Source organism: Eucalyptus grandis, chromosome 3 (assembly GCF_016545825.1).
Source record: "Eucalyptus grandis isolate ANBG69807.140 chromosome 3, ASM1654582v1, whole genome shotgun sequence".
In the NCBI taxonomy this organism is placed as follows: Eukaryota; Viridiplantae; Streptophyta; class Magnoliopsida; order Myrtales; family Myrtaceae; genus Eucalyptus; species Eucalyptus grandis.
Window position 1 is genome coordinate 41898117 of NC_052614.1, and position 21711 is coordinate 41919827.

At 41.6% G+C, this 21711-nt stretch overlaps 1 protein-coding gene across 1 annotated transcript; it reads left to right on the forward strand.

Moving 5' to 3' along the window:
- The first annotated feature begins 11706 nt into the window (after positions 1-11706).
- Positions 11707-13029, forward strand: LOC104439674 (stemmadenine O-acetyltransferase). Its single transcript, XM_010052699.2, has one exon. The coding sequence runs from the start codon at positions 11707-11709 to the stop codon at positions 13027-13029; it is 1323 nt and encodes a 440-aa protein (XP_010051001.2).
- The last annotated feature ends 8682 nt before the right edge of the window (positions 13030-21711 follow it).

Genomic DNA, 21711 nt, shown 5'->3' on the forward strand with positions numbered 1-21711 from the left:
ATAGAGAGCTTTGGAGGCCAAGAGGGACCCTCCAACCTTATGTTGTCCCTTTCTTCTCCAGCAAGATTGTTTTTCCCATTGCAGACCATTTTGAACTCCCAAAAAACCAGAGGAAACCACCAGCCTTCCCCCCTGCCATCGCAAGCCACCCGTTAAACCGCTAGGATCGTCGTGTTACCATAGAGCCCCCGTGCGAGTATGTCACGTGCCGTCTGCCCATTCGCCCGCTCTTGCTTGTATCATGACCCCAGCTGTGCCCTCGAGCCTCCGTGGTCGCCATAGGTGCTCAGCCGAAGCCCCCTGGCCACCGTTGCCCTTGCTTGCCCGCTGTAGCCCAATACGCCCGTCCCTTGTCGTTTCTAGCTCCGTTCTAGCTTGCTCGGTCCTTGGATAAAATCGAGAAGCCTAGCTAACCATGAGCCTTTGAGACCCGTTTCAGACCTCTTTCGAGCCTTGCTTGGCTTCGCCACCAAGAGGTTTGTCGCTCGTCTCCGCGTCGTCGTTGCGTGGACTTACCGGATTGCAAAACCGGTGAATTTACTTGCTAAACTCTACTTAGGGAGTTAACGACGTTTAAGAGGTGTTTAGATTAGGCTGATTAGGGATTAGGTGGTTAGTTGGAACGGATTTGTGATTTAATTATTCGATTTTGCATTTTAGATGGTTATAACAGCTTTATTAGGGACTAGATAAGTTGTACTATTTACCTAGATAAGTTTGGAAATTTTCCCGGCCGGTTTGGGTGGTTAATTAAGTGTTTCCGGCCTAAGTTTGCATTTTTTGTAATTAATTGCATTTATTTAATTATTTTTAGTATTTATTTAATTATTTATTATTTTCTGAAAATTATACTCGAGATAGCTAGTGACCAAAATTTCGTGTTCATTGAAGTGGTATGTTTAATTTATGCAATTACTATTTTGTGCAAATTGAGTGGTGATTGTAATTTTGTGTATTTATTCCAAAATTGTGTAATTTCGGTATTTATTCAAAAAATATCAGGGCGTTGGTTTTAATGCCAAAAATATTTTTAGGCACTAAATTAAATAGTGAGATTTTTGAAATGCAAGATATAACATTTTGGCTTAAACAAACTGTGTACCACACACGACTATTTTTCTCCAGTATTTTTATCACAATGATATTAGGCCAAGTTCATTATTTGATTTGAGAAATGGGTGTGCAAAGCACAAGGTCTTTGGTCGAGATTGATTTATTGCGTATCAACTTTGATGATCAATAATAAATCTCAGCTTGTGTGAGCAGTGATCGAATTGAGTCGATTGATTGAGTGGATCGATGGATTGATGGTTTGGGTTGAATTGATTGGTTGAGATTATGACTGTCTTGATGTGCAGGAGGGAACTGAGGCGAGGTAAGTCTTCTGACTTGTGTCTATAGCTTTTAGGGGATGAACTTGCTGAGACATTGTCTCACCCCGTCGTGGGCTCAACCTTTTCGGGTCCTCAGATGGCGGTTCCTTCGGAACGTTTTGGCCAACCCAAGAGGATCACCGAGTAGGTCTTCATTATTCCTCTTCCCGGGGGCCAAGGAGCCTAGGTCTATGAACTCGTAAGGATCATTGTCAGGTTGATGCGGGTCTACCTCGGAGGGTACCCCATCAATTCAGAGCATGGTATCGTCCCGTGTGAAATGGACCCGGAGAAGGTCCCTTGTAGGATTATGAGATCGTAGTGTCGGTGTTAGAAATCACTTTTAGCAAGGGTACAGCGAACCCTTCTGGTGGTGCAGTGGTGGACCTAAGTCCCCAGGAGAGCTCAGGGTTATCAGTTGGGGGTTCAAACGCCTAGAGGATTTGTAGACTTTCTGTTTGAGTATACTTTTGTTTATAGACTAGTATTGTATATAAACTAGTCAGCTGTGTATAAAGGTTTGTTTTGGTTGTGAAATTGTGGTCCTACTTTTCTATCATATCTTTGTGTTGTTTGGAGATTTTTTTATACACTTTGGCATGTGCATTAAAATGAATGGGTCGGTGAGCGTCGTGGGACATTGTAATTTAATTGACCACCAAGGGATGGGCACATGCTCGAGGATCGGGGCGTGACATCCCCGCCCAGAGTGGTATCAGAGCAAGGAAGCATTTGTAGTGATAAGGTGCGATGGGTTATGAGATAGTTAGTAAGAAATGCATTTTTCTTATGTAGACGCATGTGATTGATTGATTTATTGTTTGTGTGGGTTGCTCAATTTTCCTAATTTTGAGTGGAATTGGAAAGTAGGTTTGTGGAGATCCTGTAAGATGACCGATCCGGAGCCAAGGATTTCTCAGAAGAGGAGCCCTGCGTTGGCCTCTTGGGGTAGGACGCCAACTAGGGTCGGTACTCGAGGTAGTTGTGGTAGAGTGTAGGCTTAGGCCAGCACAAGTGAGAGAGTACTGCTACAGGCCGGTACTGGTGTAGTAACATATGGTGATCCTAGAATCAATGGGATCGTTTAGACACTCGAGGCTTTGGGAAATCTGATGGAGTAGCAAGTTCAAAATCAAGCTGCCCTGCCATTGCTTGCAGCCGCACCTGCTAAAGTCCAACCTAGGAACGTGATCGAGGAGAGATCTGGAGAAAGCCTTTGCACTTCTGATGTGCACTGAGGAGGAAAAGGTTGTCTTGGCAGTATATCAGCTACAAGGTAACGCAAATACTTGGTGGAGAGCCACCGGAGACACAGTTTTTCTTGAAGGCACAGTCTCAGTGTGGAATGGTTTCCTCAGAGCGTTCAACAACAAGTACTTTTTGGGTAACGCCTAAGAGCAGAAGATAGAGGAATTTCAATGCCTCCGTCAAGGCATGCTAACCGTTGATCAGTATGAAGCAAAGTTCACGGAGTTGTTGTAGTACTCTCCAAGACTGATAGAGGATCCTGAAGACAAAGATCGAAGGTTCAGGAACGGACTCCAACTAGAACTGAAGAATCCACTGGTACCGCTTGATCTAAAGGATTATAACAAAGTTTATAGTTGAGCCCAGTTGATAGAGAGAAGTTTGAGTGAGCAAGCCGCCTCGTTTGGGTCGAGGTTCAGTTCGAATAGAGATGGGAACCGGTTTAGGAAGAGGTCCATGATCGATAGAATATATCATGTTCCACCCAATAGGAAGGGTGGAATAGGCAAGTCAGTGCCGAATCAGAATGGCTCGTGTCGCTTCTATGGAAGGCGACATGGTTCGGCCTTATGCCATCTTAGGATGGGTGCGTGTTTTGAATGTGGCCAACATGGTCACTTGGCCAAAGAGCGTCCTAGAAGACTAAGGCGACTACAACAGTTACTGCCACCGCCGCCAATGGGTCAAAATAGAAGGTTTGTATCGCAGATTGCATAGCAAGGAGAACATAATAGACCTCCAGCTTAGGGAAGGATGCATGCTATCACGAGAGGACAGGCTGAGGATGCACCTAATGTGATTACAAGTACAGTTGAATGACCACGCTGCTTATGCTTTATTTGATCCTAATGCAACTCATTCGTTTATAGCTGAACAATTTGTTAAGCTAGTAGGATTGATTCCTAAGTTGTTGGAGTCAGTGGTTAGCATATCTACACCGTTAAAGAATAAGGTGTTAGCTACACTGGGTTGTCCCGGTTGCAAGTTAGCGATTGATGAGCGAGAGAGGAGGATATATTTGATAGTCCTAGTCATGTATGATTTCGATGTGATAAATAGCATGGACTAGCTCACCAAGCAACGAGTTAAGATAGACTACTATCATAAATCGATTCAGTTTAACCTATTAGGGGGTGGAAGTTTCAAGTTCATTGGAAGTCGAGGAGGACCCTCGATTTCCTTAATCTCGTCGCTTGAGGCAACCTGTTTGTTAGATGGGGTTGTCAAGGTTACCTGGCAACTGTTGAGGAGCTAAAGATCGAAGATATTTCAGTGGTACAAAAATTTCCATACGTGTTTTTGAAATAATTGCTAGGCTTGCCGCCAGAGAGAGATATAGAGTTTGTGATTAAGTTAGCACCTGGGACAGAGCCAATCTCTAAGGCTTTTTTATCGGATGGCATTGTCTAAGTTGAAAAAACTAAAGGTGCAGATGCAGGAGTTGTTGGATAAGGGATTCATACGTCCCAGTGCATCACCTTGGGGAGCACCAGTTATGTTCATGAAAAGTAAAGATGGTTTGTTGCGCTTATAAATCGACTATCGCTAACTCAATCAAATGACGATCAAGAACAAGTATCCACTCCCAAGGATCGATGACTTGTTTGACCAGCTGCAAGGAGCGTCAATATTTTCAAAGATTAATTTGAGGATAGGGTATCATCAGCTGAGGATAAAAAATGAGGACATACTGAAGTCAGCATTTCGTACTTGATACGGCCATTATGAGTTTATTATAATGCCATTTGGTTTGACAAACGCTCCAACTACTTTTATGGATCTGATGAACCGAGTGTTCAAAGAATATTTGGATCAGTTTATGATTGTAATCATGACGATATCCTAGTGTATTCGAGAAGTACTGAGGAGCACGAAAGGCATTTGAGGATGGTACTTCAGACCTTGAGGATTCATGGATTGTACGCCAAGTTCAGTAAGTGCGAGTTTTGGTTGACTCAAGTTATGTTTCTAGGTCATGTGATTTCAGGCGAAGGAATCTCCGTGGACCCAACTAAGATTGAAGCAATTATCAATTGGCCAAGACCGATGACAATGACAGAGATCAGAAGCTTTCTAGGTTTGGTAGGTTATTACATGAAGGTTTGTGGAAGGGTTTTTAGCGTTAGTGTCGCCGTTTACTTGACTACTGAAGAAGGAAGAGAAGTTTGTGTGAACAAACAAGTGCGAGAGTAGTTTCCAAGAGCTTAAGCAGAAGCTGACTACCGCATCTATGCTGACCATACCATCTGATCCTGGAGGATACAAGATCTATAGTGATGCGTCGTTTAGAGGACTGGGTTGCGTGTTAATGCAACATGGTAGGGTTCTTACATACGTGTCCCGTCAGTTGAGACCTCATGAACTGAATTATCCGACACATGACAAATTATTTTCGCTCTGAAGATTTGGAGACATTATTTGTGTAGAGAAAAGATTTCAGATCTTCACTGACCATTAAAGTCTCAAGTTTCCATTCTCTTGGAAGGAGATGAATATGAGACAGCGTCGCTGGATAGAACTCCTAAAAGACTATGATTGTGACATTTTATATCACCTTGGAAAGGCGAACAATGTTGTAGATGCGCTTAGTCAGAAGTCTTCAGTTGTGCATATGATGGTTAAGGAATGAACTTTACTTGAGAAAGCTCAAGACTCGGTTTTCAAATTTGAGATAGGCCACCTTTCAAATCTTGCTACCCTCAGAATTGAGTCAGAAGTGCAAATCAGAATCAAGACGCTTCGGTGGACAGGCCTAGAGATTCAGAAGATTCTGCAAGAGAATACCGAAAAGAAAAAGGATGACTTTCAGATTTTGGAAGATGGAACACTAAGGTTCCGAGGACGATTGTGTATACCTGACGATGTAGAGCTTAAAGAAGAGATCTTATTAAAAGCTCATCGTAGCAGCTACAACATTCATCCCGGTAGTACAAAGATGTATCAAAATCTGCGTCAACATTATTGGTGGTCCAAGTATGAAGGTGGACATTGCAAGCATGTCACCAAGTGTCTGACGTGTCAGCAAGTAAAGGCGCAACATTATAAGCTATGGGACTTTTGCAACCTCTCGAGATTCCCAAGTGGAAATGGGAGCACATCACAATGGACTTTGTAATAGGCTTACCAAAGAGTCGGAGGGGTAATGATTCCATTTGGGTAGTGGTCGACACACTGACAAAGTCAGTTCACTCCATCGCATACGAAATAACCTCGATTTGGACAGACATGCAGAGTTATATGTGCGTCAAATTGTTCATCTGTATGGAGTGCCGGTAATGATTACATCAGATTGAGACCTGAGATTCACAACTACATGTTGGCAGAGTTTACAGGCTACCTTAGGAATGAAGCTGCAGTACAGTACGGCCTATCATCCTCAGACATATGGCTAGTTTGAGAGGACGATTCAAACCCTCGAAGACATGCTGTGAGCTTGCGTGTTGGATTTCAAGGGAAGCTGAGAAGAACAACTTCATCTTGTCGAGTTTGCCTACAACAACAGATACCAACAAAGCATTCAAATGGCTCATTTCAAAGCATTGTATTGCAGAGCATGCATAACGTCAGTGTATTGGGATTAGGCTGGAGAACGAAAGATCACAGGCTCAAAGTTAGTCCAACGGTCAGTGGATGCAGTTGCCGTCATTAGAGACGGATTAAAGACCGTTCAAAGCCACCAGAAAAGTACATTGATAAGCGTGGAAGGCCATTGAAATTCCTTAGTGAGCACGTCTTTTTGAAGGTGCCATCGATGAAGGGTACTTTGCACTTCAGCAAGAAAGGGAAGCTAAGTTTGAGGTACATAGGTCCCTTTGAGATTCTCTGGAAGGAATAAGGATTCTAGCGTATCGTCTTGCATTGTCACCGAGGTTGGTGCAAGTGCATGACGTCTCTCACGTGTCGATGTTGAAGAAGCATGAACCTAACTCGACCCACGTACTGAATTTTTGAGGAATTAGACGTGGACGACAGGGTGTCGTACGTGGAAAGACCAATTCAATTATTGATCGCAATGAACATGTTCTGCATACCAAAACGATCTCGTTGGTTAAAGTGGTCTGGCAACACCACGGTATTGAAGGAGCAACTTGGGAAAGTGAAGATTCGATGAGACAACTGTAACCCCACCTTTTTGTTTAAAGATTTATAAGAGGAGAAGACTTATGCCATATTGAATTTCCAGTTCTGTTTTCAATTGAATAAATCAGGCCTTTCATCGATGCACCTATAGTTCTTTTCCTTGAATTCATCACTCACAGGATAACTAGTCTATCAAGCGAAGTTGTTAAGGGATTTTAATGCAATAGACTTGAGAATTCGATCAGGAATCCACTACTTGACCATGCTAGTTTGCAAGAGTCATTACGGCATAGTTAAAAATTGATTAGAGACTGAAGATAGGTCAACTCGACTTAGCCATGTGATAAAGTGTAGATGATTCCACCAAATTGCCAAAATTCTCATCGATCGGCACTAGACCGATTTTTGTGTCATTTTGGTATCCTGTGTCCATGTTCGAAATCTTGAGATTTTCACGACAATCGAGAGTTGCTAATGTGTCAAAGATGTACAATATGGTTCGAAAATAACCGACCACGGGTCAATTGTATTAGAAATTCCTAAAAGCTACTTAGTAGGCCAAGTCACACTAAAATCACGCCAGGTCGAAATTAAATGCGAATTTGAATCCAATTTCAAAAATTGAAAGTTCTGTCATGTCACGATTTATTTTAGGAACGTCGACTCACCCTCCAAAGATTTTTCTGCAAACCGAGATTTTTGGCAAAATTTCAAAGTATAGCTGTTTTTTACTGGAAAATCAAAGGATCATTTTATTTTTATTTTTGCGATTTTGGGATTCTAGTTGGACGAATTGATGAGGAAAATGTTGAATGGGATGATGGCACCTTGGTTGAATATGGGGACCGATTTAGATCCAATTGAAGGATAATTTAAGTGGATTTGGGGGAATTTGAGTCAAATTCATAGGCCATGGTTACCACAACATTTGGACCACTTGGTGAAGCTTCTAAGGGAAGTCTTGGGCTGCAAATTGGCTTGGATGACAACCAAGGCAAGTGGGGCCTTGCTAATGAGTGTTCAAGATAGAATAGAGAGCTTTGGAGGCCAGAAGGGACCCTCCAACCTTATATTATCCCCTTCTTCTCCAACAAGCTTGCTTTCCCCATTGTAGACCATTTTGATTACCCAAAAAACTAGAGGAAACCGCTAGCCTTCCCCCCTGCCGTCGCAAACCACCCGTTGAACCAACAGGATGCCGCGATCGCACCCCCGCGTGAGCCTGTCGCACGCCATCTGCTTGTCCGCCTGCTCTTGTTCATCTCACGACCCTGGCCATGCCCCCGAGCCTCCTTGGTCACTGTAAGAGCTTACTCAAAGCCCCCTAGCCACTATCCAATAGCCGCCGTCGCCCCTGCTCGTTCGTTGCAGCCTGGTCCGGCCATCCCTTGCCATTTCTAGCCCCATTCCAGCTTGCTCGGTCCTTGGACAGAACCGAGAAGCGAACCAGCCGTGAGCCTTCGAGGCCCCTTTTGGACCTCTTCTAGGCCTTGCTTGGCTTCGCTACCAGGAGGTTTGTCGCCCATCTCCACGTTGCCGTCACCGTGGACTCACCGGATAGCTAAACCAATGAGTTTACTTACTAAACTTTGTTTATGGAATTAATGATGTTTAAATGGTGTTTAGATTAGGCTAATTAGGGATTAGGTAGTTAGTTAGAATGGATTAGTTATTTAATTATTTGATTTTTCATGTTAGGTTGTTAGAACGGCTTAATTATGGACTAGATAAGTTGTGCGATTTACCTAGATAGGGTTGGACATTTTCCCAGCTCGTTTGAGTGGTTAATTAAGCGTTTCCAGCCTAAGTTTGCATTTTTGGTAATTAACTGCATTTATTTAATTAATTTTGGTATTTATTTAATTATTTATTATTTTCTAGAAATTATACCGAGATAACCGGTGACCGGAATTTCGTGCAGATTGCAATGGTATGTTTAGTTTATGCAATTGAATGATATTTTGTGCAAATTGAGTGGTAATTGTAATTTTGGGTATTTATCCAAAAATTGTGTAATTTCAGTATTTAATTAGAAAATACCAGAACGTTGATTTTAACGCCAAAAATGTTTTTAGGCACTATATCAAATAGTGAGATTTTTTAAAAGAAAGAAGCATTTTGGCTCAAACCGACCGTGTACCCACACACGACTATTTTTATTGAGTATTTTTATCACAATGATATTAGGCCAAGTTCATTATTTTATTTGAGAAATGGGTGTGCAAAGCACAAGATTCTTGGTGAGCAATAATATATATATATATATACTTTGGTGAGCATTAATAATAAATCTCAGCTTGGGTGAGCAGTGATCGAATTGAGTTGATTGATTGAATGGATAGATGGATTGATGGTTTGGGTTGAATTGATTGGTTGAGATTATGACTATACTGACGCGTAGGAGGGAACTGAGGCAAGGTAAGTCTTTTGACTTGTGTGTATAGCTGCCTCTAAGCGTATTTCCTTCGTAGTCGACATTTAGGAGGTGAACTTGATGAGACATTATCTCACTCCATCGTGGGCTCAACCTTTTCAGGTCCTTAGATGGCGATTCCTCCGAAATGTTTTCGCCAGCCCAAGAGGATCACCGAGCAGGTCTCCGTTATTCCTCTTCCCGAGGGCCAAGGAGCCTGGGTTTATGAACTTATAAGGACCATTGTCGTGTTGATGTGGGTCTACCTCGGAGGCTACCCCATCATTTCAGAGCGTGGTATCATCCCGAGCGAAATGGATCCAGAGAAGGTCCCCTACAAGATTTTGAGGTCCAAGTGTCGGTGTTAGAAATCGCTTTTGATGAGGGTACAACTAACCCTTCTGGTGGTGCAGTGGTGGACCCAAGTCCCCAAGAGAGCACGGGATTTTCAGTTTGGGGTTTGAATGTCTAAAGGACTTGTAGACTTTATGCTTGAGTAGACTTTTGTCTATAGACTAGTATTGTATATAAACTAGTCGATTGTGTATAAAAGTTTGATTCAGTTGTGAAATCCCGGTCCTGCTTTTCTATCCAATCTTTGTGCTGTTTAGGGATTTATTTATATGCATATGCATACGCATTAAAATGAATGAGTCGGCGATATGTCTTGGGACGTCGCAATTTAATCGACTACCGAGGGATGGGCACGCGCTCGAGGATTAGAGCGTTGTGGAAGGAATTCCGCCGATTCCTCCACTTAGCTTCAAGCATGCCCCCACAATCACAGTCCTTTCAAGATCGTGATGTTCAATCCCCCTTTTAAGCTACTATTCTAGCCGTGATGCATTATCCTCTATTCATTATTGGCCAAATTTAGACTCCAATTCGGGTTGCCATGTCAAATATCCTAATTCAAATTGCGACCCTGATCCATTCAATGAATTTAAGACTTTCACTTAAAATATGTCAATTTCAATGGGCACCTGTTAATAAGAAAGATTCTGTAATACTCCACGGTATTTTGCGTGCCACTGAGGATGCCAATGGTAACTATACAATATTGATTTTTATTTTTATTTTTTGGGTTTAGGGATTGGACTCAATCACTAATTTTGACTAAAGAAAAATTAAAATTTAAATGTCAACATCGTCCCAAAAAAAAAAAATTGCCGACCAGTGCAATAAGTTAGTAATCTCGCGGCCAACATCGAATGGGAGCAAAAGCTCCAGCGAAACGACCGTAAGATGGGAAACTTTAACACTATCTTTACGAAGAAAAAACAAAATTTATCCTGCAAAGTCAGACACATGCAGACCTCATCTTAATAATTCATCGACATTTGAAATCCAAGCCGGCGATGATTCCGCATGTAAAAATAACATTCTTAGTTTGACTTTTGCAATTGAAAAAGGAAAAAAAAAAAAAAACGAAGGATACTTGCATAGGTATTATCCTTCCCCCTCATGGCATATACTCCAAATTAATCTTATTTATAATATGTAGCTCAAAGCGTCAACACAAAGCCGGCTCTTTCTTTTAACTCATAACAATTACTTTGTCTCATGCTCTTATTTCATCTAAAAATAGAAAGATATGCAAGGCATTACTCTTACAAACTTAGTGTTAAGCTAAGATAATCGAAAAGCATGGCTAAGATCACCAGGCACAAGTCCACCATCTTCTTCAACTTGGTTTCGATACTCTTGTTCATCCTCATGGTCACCTGGGTCAAGAGCCTAATAGTTGGAAGTAATGGGTTTCTAATCTCCATCAAATATATATTTTCTTCCTGCATACTTCAAAATCTCGTTCTGCAACTTCATCGTACATTGAGGATCCGCTTTCTATTTCAAAACCTCGGCCAACCACAAGTCACAACCCTAGTACCAGTACTTTCGACCAGTTTTGGAATAAAATCTGTTTTAATGCTGCAATAGTAGCTGGAAGTTTTTCTTTCCTACAAAAGGATAAGCAGCTTGACAATACCCACGTTTCTCATAATATTAAAGTAGTTTTCAATGCACGCGCTAAGCACGATTCTTTTCATTGCTATTGTAAATTATGCAATTAGTGTTTCCCTAGTCATCAATCAAATCATTTCGTTGGGACTCAAGTATTTCTCTGGTTTATGCATGGTGCTTTACAGGGGAACCTTTCCTTTTGTGCCACGAACTGGTGCAAGTGAACAGTAGCACAGCAGTAGAAATTATTCTCAAGAACAAAATGTCATTTTTTTTTTTGTTCCAAATTTATTTTCCCATCATTTTCTATTTTAAAGAATAAAAAAATTAATTGACGTTACGAAATATGTTTCTATGCTTTTTCTATTCTAGAGAGTAAAATGATAGATTAATAAAGAAACACAAGCATTGCCAAATAGAGCCTTATCTCTGATGCGGATCCCCAAAATCCATGTTTTTTTATTGTTTTCTTGGAATCATGCGTTCCCTTCCTGAACATCATGTGGATAAACTCGTTGACCTTCTTTTTTGCTTAGGAAAGCAGCACATTTTTCATGATTTAAAGCAATTAAAATGGACCAAAGAAAGTTAGAAGTGCAGACCTTCAAATCTCTCAATTTTCCAACGGACATGGCCACGAAAATTGAGGTTGTCTCCACAGAGACCATCAAGCCGTCCTCTCCAACTCCACCTCACCTAAGGAACTTCAATTTCTGCCTCCTCGACCAGCTGGCTCCATCGTTTTATGTTCCAGTAGTCCTGTTCTACTTGGCTCCTGACCAAAAGGCGGCGCCAGACTCAGCCTTGGTTTCGGGAAACTTGAAAACTTCGCTTGCGCAGGCGCTTTCCCTCTTCTACCCTCTAGGTGGAAGGGTGAAAGGAAATGCTGGCATTGATTGCAATGATGAGGGTGCACTCTATATGGAGGCGAAAGCTCGCTTCGAGCTGTCTAAAGTCCTTTCGAACCCAGACATCGATCAGCTGCAGCAATTCCTCCCATTCTCCCCAAGCAGAGTCAGTACCAACATTGACGAACAAGTCATTGTAGGGGTCCAAGCCAATTTTTTTGACTGTGGCGGCATGGGGATCGGCATCTGCATCTCTCACAAAATTGCTGATGGGGCGTCGGTTTCTGCTTTCCTCAACGCATGGTCTGAAATCGCCAACAATGGAGTCGACGGTGAAGCGAGCCTCATCACTCCCTTCCTGAAAGCATCCGAGCTCTTCCAACCAAAGGACATAAACTACCAAATGCCATCTGGAGTCATCAGCAGAGAGAAGCTTTCGACCAAGAGGTTTTGTTTCAACGGTGAGAGCTTGGCTTGCCTCAGGGCGGGGTTTGGTGGTGCCAATCCTACTCGTGTTGAGGCCGTGACCGCCCTCATATGGAAATCCGCCGTGGCAGCAGCAAGGAAGAGGCCAGAGTGGAAGGACAAGTATCCCCCATCGTCAGCAGTCATACATGCGGTGAACATCAGAAGCAGGATAAGGCCACAACCATTGCCTGAGACTACCTTGGGCAATCTGGTGCAGGCCGTTGTGGCACCACTCATGGAACCAAACAAGGGTGACGAATTGCAGGACTTTGCAGGCATTCTCAAAAATTCAATAAGGGCAATTGACAGCGAATATTTGAGCGCGCTTCAAGGCGAGAATGGATTGGCCAAGGCCTGCGAGAACCTCATGACGACACGGAAGCTGGCAGCGTCGTCTGCCATCGAGCTCTACAGGTTCAGCAGCTGGGCGAGGTTCCCGTTCTACGAGGCTGATTTCGGCTGGGGAAGACCTGCTTGGGTGTGTACCATTGCTCCCATAAAAAATTTGGTCATTTTGATGGGAACTAGATGCGGGGATGGGATCGAAGCATGGATCACCTTGGCCGAGCACGACATGATCGAGTTCGAGCACAACGATGAGTTGCTACAATTTGTTTCGCCAAACCCCCGATCATGAGAAGGGCGACGCGATGATGATAGTGATCCTTTATGGTCTGTTTTTTTCCATTTACTTAATTTAAGTTTCATATGTTCGTTTGCTTTGTTAGGTGCCATAAACTGGTTAAAGGGTTTGTACGTTATTATCTATGTGTGATTCAAAATGCAAATAAAAGGATGTTTGAAATTCAATCCTCGGACATTTTAGTTTGAAAAACCTTGTTGAAATGGAAAAATACTATATATAATATTTTTTATGTTGTATTATCCACAAAGAAATCTTGTTAACAAATGTCTTAAAGGTACTTTTACCGATTTATAAAATATTTAAAATTAGTAAATAAAAAATTCAGACACCCTAAGAAAACTTCAATATGAAAGCTATATATATGTGTATATATATATTTGTTATATCAAAGCACATCAAACCTAGCTTGGAAAATAACCGAAGGGTGCTGCAGTCATAATATTTATTATTAAAACAAGCAATGCTACATGTATTAAAAAAATTTATTAAAACATTTTTACTAAATGATGTGGCAATTTTGTATTGGATATTTCAAGAAGCCAACGATTCAACGCATGGCTTTCATATATTTATACCCAAACAAAACTTGTTATATTACTTAGTAAGTAATTTTAGTAAGATTTTTATGTGCATCTAGCATTCGTCTGTTAAAACTTGTTATATGGACTGAATTCAAGATTGCATTGGGTTATAAACCACATAGATGAGTTGACAAAGCCAACAGCCCAAACATCAGCCTGATGTTTCCAGCAATTCAATAGATAGAGCAACAGAAAAATAAATAAATAAATAGAGCGATATGATAGGAAAATGTAAGCAAGAATTCAAAATAGGAGAAAATATTAGATAGGAGTGGGATTCCAGCATGTCAAAATCCCACTTCATTTATCGGCAACATGTGTCATCTGGGGCCCACCATACTATAGCCGCCTTACCGTCTCGCCTCTCTCTTTCCTCTCTTATATTTTTCTTTATATTTTCTTCTTCTTTCCTTTCACTCCGATGAGGACGGCAACAAATGTTTGTCCATTTCCATCACCACCACCCCGCCGTTGTCTCAATCCACCACCTCGCCACTGTTTTAGTCCTTAGTCATTGAGCTTGAGCTTGGCCGGTGAACTTGGACCTCAAATTTTGGATCAAAGTTCGCGTGAGCCCTAGATTTGTGATCTAGAGCTTAGCTAGAACTTTAATCTAACTTGATTCGAGATCGACAAGGGTCGGCTTAGGCAATGAACAATGTGGAGGTGGCAGTGTGGTTCATCAACATGGCATGGGGCCTTGACATCTTGATTGTCATGGGTGTAGATGTAAAAGGCATCGGAGGAGTTGGACAGGAGGATGCGGCGCTGGAGGTCGGAGAAGGAGCGGGCAAAGATCGAGGTGATGTGCTAGAGGCAGTGATGGTGGCGGTAGGTGTGACATCTTGAATTTCAAATTCTGTTTTTGATTGAATAAGTTAGGCTTTTTATCGACGCGCCTCTAGTTATTTTCTTGAGTTGACCACTTATGAGATAACTAGCATATCAAGTGAAGTTGTTAAGGAATCTACATGCAGTAGACTTGAGAATTCAATCAAGAATCGACTGCTTGACAGTGCTAATCTGCAAGGGTCATTACGGAATCGTCAAAATCGATCAGAGACCGGAGATAGGTCGATTCAATAGAGATATGTGATTAGTGTATGTGTGATTCCACCTAATTGCAAAATTCTCGTCAAACGGCACTAGATCGATTTCTCTATCATTTATGTACTTTGTGTCCGTATTTGAAATCTCGAGATTTTCACAACAACCAAGAGTCACCAATGTGTTGAAGATGTACAATGTGGCTCGAAAATAATTTACCACAGGTCAATTGTGCTAAAAATTCCTAAAACCTACCTAATACACTAGGTCACTCTAAAATCACGTCAAACTAAAATTAACCGTAAATTTGAACCCGATTTCATAAATTGAAGGTTCTTTTATGTCATGATTTATTTTCGAGACGTCGACTCATCCTTTGAAGAATTTTCGGTGAGTCCGGGATTTTTACGGAATCATTTCGGATGATTCGGAAAATAACAGAAATTCAGATGGGCCAAATCGAATGGATTTTTGGCCTCCTTACCAAGCTATTTGGTGAAGGGGACTTGTAGAAATTTTGTGGACGTCTTCATCATCAAATTTGGACCTCAATTTGGAGAGATTGGAGATGCAATTAGAGTCCAAATAAGTGAAATTCGAAGCTAGGCTTGGGGGGTGCAACATTTGGTATTAAATTGAATTATTTGTGGATTAAAAGGCAAGAAAGTATTAGGGGGACAAGCAATTAATTGAAGGGATAAAATTGTTGACTTTCCTCCCCCTCCTTGGCTTCCTTTGTACGCTGGCCAGCTCCCTCATCTTCTTCGCGCTTCTGCTTCACCGAAGTACACATCTGTTTCTGCCTTGCTTTTCATTTTCCAGCAGCTCCATCGTTTCTCTCTTCCTACCAATGGCTACTACCATTTTCCTTTCTGTTTTCCCCTTGTAGTTGCCATGTCCGAACCCACCATCTTTGGTCTACCATCACCCTCTAGTCCAATGCCACATCCAACGTCAACCCTCGCCAAATGAAGCCCCTCCGAAGTCAGCCCACCATCCCACTCCATCATTTCTTCCCCATCTTCGGCCGCGCGTCCTCAGCATCGCCTCATTCAGTCTTCACCCCAGCAGCTCCCATCGATTCTTCTCCCCAGTCGAAGCCCAGGTCAGCCTAGTCTCGAGCCAAGCCCGCGACCAGCCTTGAGCAGATTTGATTTTTACCTCAAGCAGGAAGCTTGCGGACCGTTTTAGCCCGGTCAAAGCCTCTGTTGGCATCATTGCTTTGGAGTTTATCGGCCACCGTTGCACCGCCGTCGCGGTGAACCGATTTTCGCACTAAACCGATGAGTTTATGCACTAAACTCTACTTAGTAGGCTAATGACGTTTAATGGGTGTTTACTTTAAGTTAATTAGGAATTAGGTGATTATATTAGATTAGTGATTTAATTAGTTAATTATGCATGTTAGGTGGTTAGAGTAGTATAATTAGAGCCTAGATAAGCTGTAGTATTTATCTAAAGTGGTTCAGAATTTTTTCGGACCTGTCTCAGCTTTTAAGTAGGCATTTCTGGCCTAAGTTAGTATTTTTAGTATTTAAATTGAATTATTTAATTAATTTTGGTAATTATTTAATTATTAAATATTTTCCAGAAATTAGACTAGGATAGCCGATTACCGGAATTTCGTGCCGATTGCAATGGTGCACTTGGTTTATTTAATCGGATGCAATTTTGTGCAAATTGAGTGGTGATTGTAATTTTGGGTAATTATCCCAAAATTGAATAATTTTAGTATTTAGTCAGAAAATACCGAGGCGTCGATTTTTAACGCCAAAAATGTTTTTAGGCACTATAATAAATAGTGGAATTTTTTAAAAGAAAGTTATTGCATTTTTGGCTCAAGCAGACCGTATATCCAAACACGATTATTTTTTATCGGGTATGTTTAATATGAAGAAAATAGGCCAATGCATTATTTTAATCAAGGAATTTAAGTGCAAAGCACAATGTTCTTGGCCGTTAGTGAATAATCGTGTGATGGTTTATAGCCATGGCAAGATGACTATTGAAAATTGAGGTGATGTATGTTGTGTTGAGGGAACCCAATGGGTTGTGAGCCGGTAAAGAACTAAGTACTACACGATAATGAGGATTCGTGTGAGCCACCTCTAGTACTTTGTACTGTGGCCTATTTGTAGTAAAGGTCTAAGTGCTACATGGTGACTTGAGTCACATGAGAATCACCTCTAGAAGCCTTGTAGTACTGTCTTATATAGTCAAGAACTAAGTGCTACACGATATCGAGACTTCATGTGAACCTCTAGAACCTTGCACTAGTACTTTATATAGTAAAAAACTAACTGCTACACGACAACGTGACTTCGTGAGAGCCACCTCTAGTACCTTGAGCTATTGTTTAGTATAGTTAAGAACTAAGTGGTATACGATAGTGTGAATTCATGGGAACCACCTCTAGTACCTCATACTATGACTGATTATGGCCAGGGACTAAGTGCCACGCGTTATCGAAACTCCATGGGGAGAGGGCACCTCTAGAACCTTGAGCCTAGTATTGAATATTGAGTCAGAATATTGAGTGTGGATGTCGAGTTGAATTGGGAAATTGATTATTGAGAATGAATATTTGGTGTGGATTAAACCACTGACATAAGTGATTTAGCCATGCCTGATCATGGGACAAAATTGTGTGGCACGGTATGAGACGTGTCATGATGATTTAGCCTTATAATCAGGACTCCGGTGTTTGGTTGGTTTGAAAGTGAGTTGCTTCAATTGATGTGTGAAATTTCTATATGCATATAGTTGTGATATGAATTGTGCTAACGTGCAGGAAGGAACTGAGGCGAGATAAGTCATCTGTTCTATTTGTGTGGTTGTGTGGTTAGGATGCTTCTAGGCGTATTACCTTCCTAATCGGGGTTTAGAGCGTGAACTCGCTGAGATTTATATCTCATCTCGTCGTTGGCTCAATTTTCAGGGCCATAGAGCAAAGGACCTAGGAGTTGAGCTGAGGGGATCCGAGGAGTAAGTCAGTTAGGACAATTTCTTTTTTAGAGTTGGTCTTTTGAAGTCTTTTCATGGTAGACTTTTGTACATGATTCAGTATGTTTTTAAAAGCATGTTTCATTAGTGAATCTGTTATCATGCTTTTCTATCTCGAGATAGTTACTGTCGGGGATTTATTATTCGCTTCGGCATGTGTAATAAAATGAAAGGGTCGGCGACTCGTCTTGAGAAGTCGCAAATTTTAATCAACCACCGAGGGATGGGTGTGCGCTCGAGGATCGAGGCGTGATAGTAGGTCTAAGGTCTAGAGGGAGGAAGAGCTGAGAGTGTGAGTAGAGGGAGAGAGAGAGAGAGAGTGTGTGTGTGTGTGTGTGTGACATCTTGAATTTCCGACCTTGTCTCGACTAAATGAAATGGGCTTTTCATCGATGTGCCTATGATCCATTTTCTTTGAGCTGATCACTTATGAGAAAACTAATATATCAGGTGAAGACGTTAAGGGATATATATGCGATAGACTTGAGAATTCCATCAAAAATCGACTACTTGACCGTGCTAATTGGCAATGGTCAATACGACACCATTATAATTGATTAAAGATTGGATATATGTCGATTCGATAGAAGCACATAATTAAATTGTGGGTGATAACACCTTATTGCAAAATTCGCATCGAACAACACTAAACCGATTTTTCTGTTGATTCTGTACCTAGTACCCGTAATTGAAACCTTGAGATTTTTATGACAACTGAAAGTCGCCTATGAGTCAAAGATGCACAACATGAATCGAAAATATTCAACCACGGGTCAAATGCGTTGAAGTTTCCTAAAAGCTATCCGATAAGTTAGGTCACGCTAAAATCACGTCCGGTTGATTTTAACCACGAAATTGAAATTGGTTTCGAAATCGAAAGTTCGAGCATGTCACGATTTATTTTTAAGACATCGTCTCATCCTTTAAGAATTTTCGGTGAGACTGAGATTTTGGCGGAAAATCAAAATTTGGTAAATTAAATTCAAGGAAATTCGGATGGGCACTTTGTTGTGAATTTTTGGCTACCGAGTTAAGTTGGTTTGGGAAGAGTTTAAGGGAAAATTGTAAGGGCTGCTACCATGGCATTTTTGGGCCACCAATTTGACTTGATTTGGTGTGAAATTGAAGATGGAAATCAAGAATTCGTAGGGCTGCTGAGCTGCTGAATTTTGGCCATCAATTTGGCTTGATTTTGTGAAGGTGTAGAAGGAAATTAGTCCTTGGGTGACCTATTGATCAAGTTGGCTGAAGATAAGGGTGAAAAACACTCAAATGCAAGAGATATTTAAGTTTGACTTGCTTGGCCTTTGTCCCCTTGTCCCCCTCTCTTCCCTCTTGTCCCCTCTCCTTCCCCTTATACTCAACCAGCCCTATCCCTCCTCCTGCTGAACACTTCTTCTTCTTCCTCAGCTTTTCTTCTTCATTTTCCTCCATTGTTATGTTGCCACCCCTTGCATCGTATAGGCCAGCCACCGCATCACGACTTGCATCGTCCGAGCCGCCCGTGAGCCAACCAGCTCCCATGACCAGCGTCCCCGGGCCCAAGCCAGTCCGTGTCGCAGCTCCTACTCGACCGTCGTCTAGCCCAGTCGCGGCCTCCCTCCCGTTCGAACCCCAGCCCATCTCACCACCGCTCATCTGCCACTCACCTGCCCTACTCCAGCCCCTAAGCCGAGGCCTAACTAGCCCCTTGGTCTAGCTTTTCTAGCCTAGCTTAGCCCCAAGCAGAATCGGTCCTCCTAGCTGGACCTATGAGCCTTGTGGGCTTTTTCAACGTCTTTCGGGCCTCATTTGGAGTCGCCATAGGCCCGAGTCTTGGTCGCCATCACGCCGCCGTCGCCGTGGACCATTAGCTCACTTAACCGGTGAGTTGACACCCTAATCTCTAATTAGGGGTTAATTGCACTTAAAGGGATATTAGTTTAGGCTAAGTGAGGATTAGGGGGATTAGTTTAGTCCTAAATAGGATTAAGGTTAATTTAGTTAGTGTAATTATTTATTTGGTTAATTAGTTAGATTAATTAGGTGGTTAGATAGATTAAATGATTGGCCTAATTAGAGTAATGTACTTATCCTAGCTAGATTAGGTAATTAGTTTAATTAAGTGGTTAGATTAGCTTATGTAGATTAATTAAGGGTTTAATTTAAATAATTTGTAATTTATTTAATTATATATAATGCAATTTATTTAATTATATATAATGCAATTTATTTAATTAATTATTAATTAGCGTAAATTATATCGGGATAGCCGTTGTCAGAATTTTACGCCGGACTATATCTGATTAAGTTCAAATGCCCCACGTTAACGGATGCCGGTCGCAGTGGAGGCTGGGCCTATGCTCCTTCAGGAATAACGTCTAGATGTAGATGTTGCTATGCTCGACAAAGCGGAACAACGCCCGGTTATGCCAGATGACCGCTAGCTATTGAGTTGGCTGTGGCCGTTGAGTAGTAATTAATTGGGACACGCTTGAGTGATTGATATAGCTGCGCCTAATTATGGGACGAAATTGTGTGGCATGGAATGTGCCGTGTCATAACGATTTGACCTTATAATCAAAACCCCTGTGATTGATTGATATATGATATGAGGTGTTCCAATTAATGGTTTATGCTTACTACGTTCATATATGATATATGTGATGTACTAATGTGCAGGGAGAAGCTGAGGCGAGGTAAGTCCTATATGTTGCATGTTTAGGCTTCCTCTATGTGAATTATTGTCCTAATCGGGGTTTAGGGTGTGAACTTGCTAAGACTTTGTCTCACCCCGTCGTGGTTTAAAATTTTACAAATCCTTAGATGAAGGTGTGCCACATTCGTTTTGGGTGGCCACGAGAGATGGAGACCCAGCGTACCAAACTACTAGACCCGTGAGCTCGTTGTGACTACCATTTAGGTCGATGAGGGCTTACCTCAGTTAGTACCTCATCAATTCAAAGCGTGGTTCTGTCATGACCCTAACGGTGTTCGGGAGGGCCCATTAGATGGTTTCGACAGGCCTATCGTCGATGCCGAGTATGTGGTGGATCTCGACCCCGTGCATGATGCCGATATTTTGGCTGATATCGAGGCGAACCAGGGGACCGAGGTTGAAGAGCCCGTTGTAGAGGTAGCTGATCCCCTAGATATCGACATCCCAGATGGTGTCGTAGTAGACCTAGATCCTAAGTAGGTATGGTCTGGGGTAGGGTTAGCCTAGTAGCTTCTTTTGGCTTTAGACTTTTGTATATAAACCTAATATGTTTATAAAGTGTGTTTTGTTTAAATTGGTTGTCTTGTTTTTCTATCACATGTTGATTGTTGTCTAGAGTTTATTAGTTCGCTTATGCATGTGCATAAATTGATTAGGTCAGTGACGCATCCTGGGAATGTCGCATTTTAGTGGACCGCCAAGGGATGTGTGTGTGCCTAGGGTTCGGGGCGTGAGAGAGAGAGAGAGAGAGACCTTGAACATTTGAAATTTGGTTGGCTGACATAGTGAGCCCAAGCAAACCGTGTCGCCCAGTGAGCACCTAGTAAGTGGACTCGGAATTTGCCACACTGGCATCAGAGCTCTACTCAATATTTTATCTCAAAAGAGGGCAGGCTATGATTATTCCCTTTGGCCATGTAATATTTATAACACTTTTTTTTCCATGTCTTCCACATTAGACTCTCTATCAAGTCAATCACTACTGAAATATTTCATCAACACTTGTGTAAGAATTTATGGGATCGCATCAAGTCTTTTGAATAGTTACACTATCATAAGAAAGCAATATTTAAATTGTCAAGGAAAAATTACAATCACGTTCAATTTTGGTTGTATTTATTTTTTCAACAAATTTGGCCCCCCAACTAATATGCAATTATGATTTTTATATTTCGTATTTATTCGTTCACATGCAAACAAAAATGCTAAGTACTAAAGATTAACATATAGAGTCTGCCATTTGTAATTAGTTCAGAAAATCAGTTACTTAGTAGTAATTCAATACTTCAATATTGCTTTCGACGAACTTGGCCAATAAGCTCAAGCAAGTTTTTAATCGTCTAC

What these genes read in the sequence shown, in the direction of transcription:
- LOC104439674 (XM_010052699.2), top strand. Translation starts at nt 11,707, where the DNA reads ATGGCCACGAAAATTGAGGTTGTCTCCACAGAGACCATCAAGCCGTCC.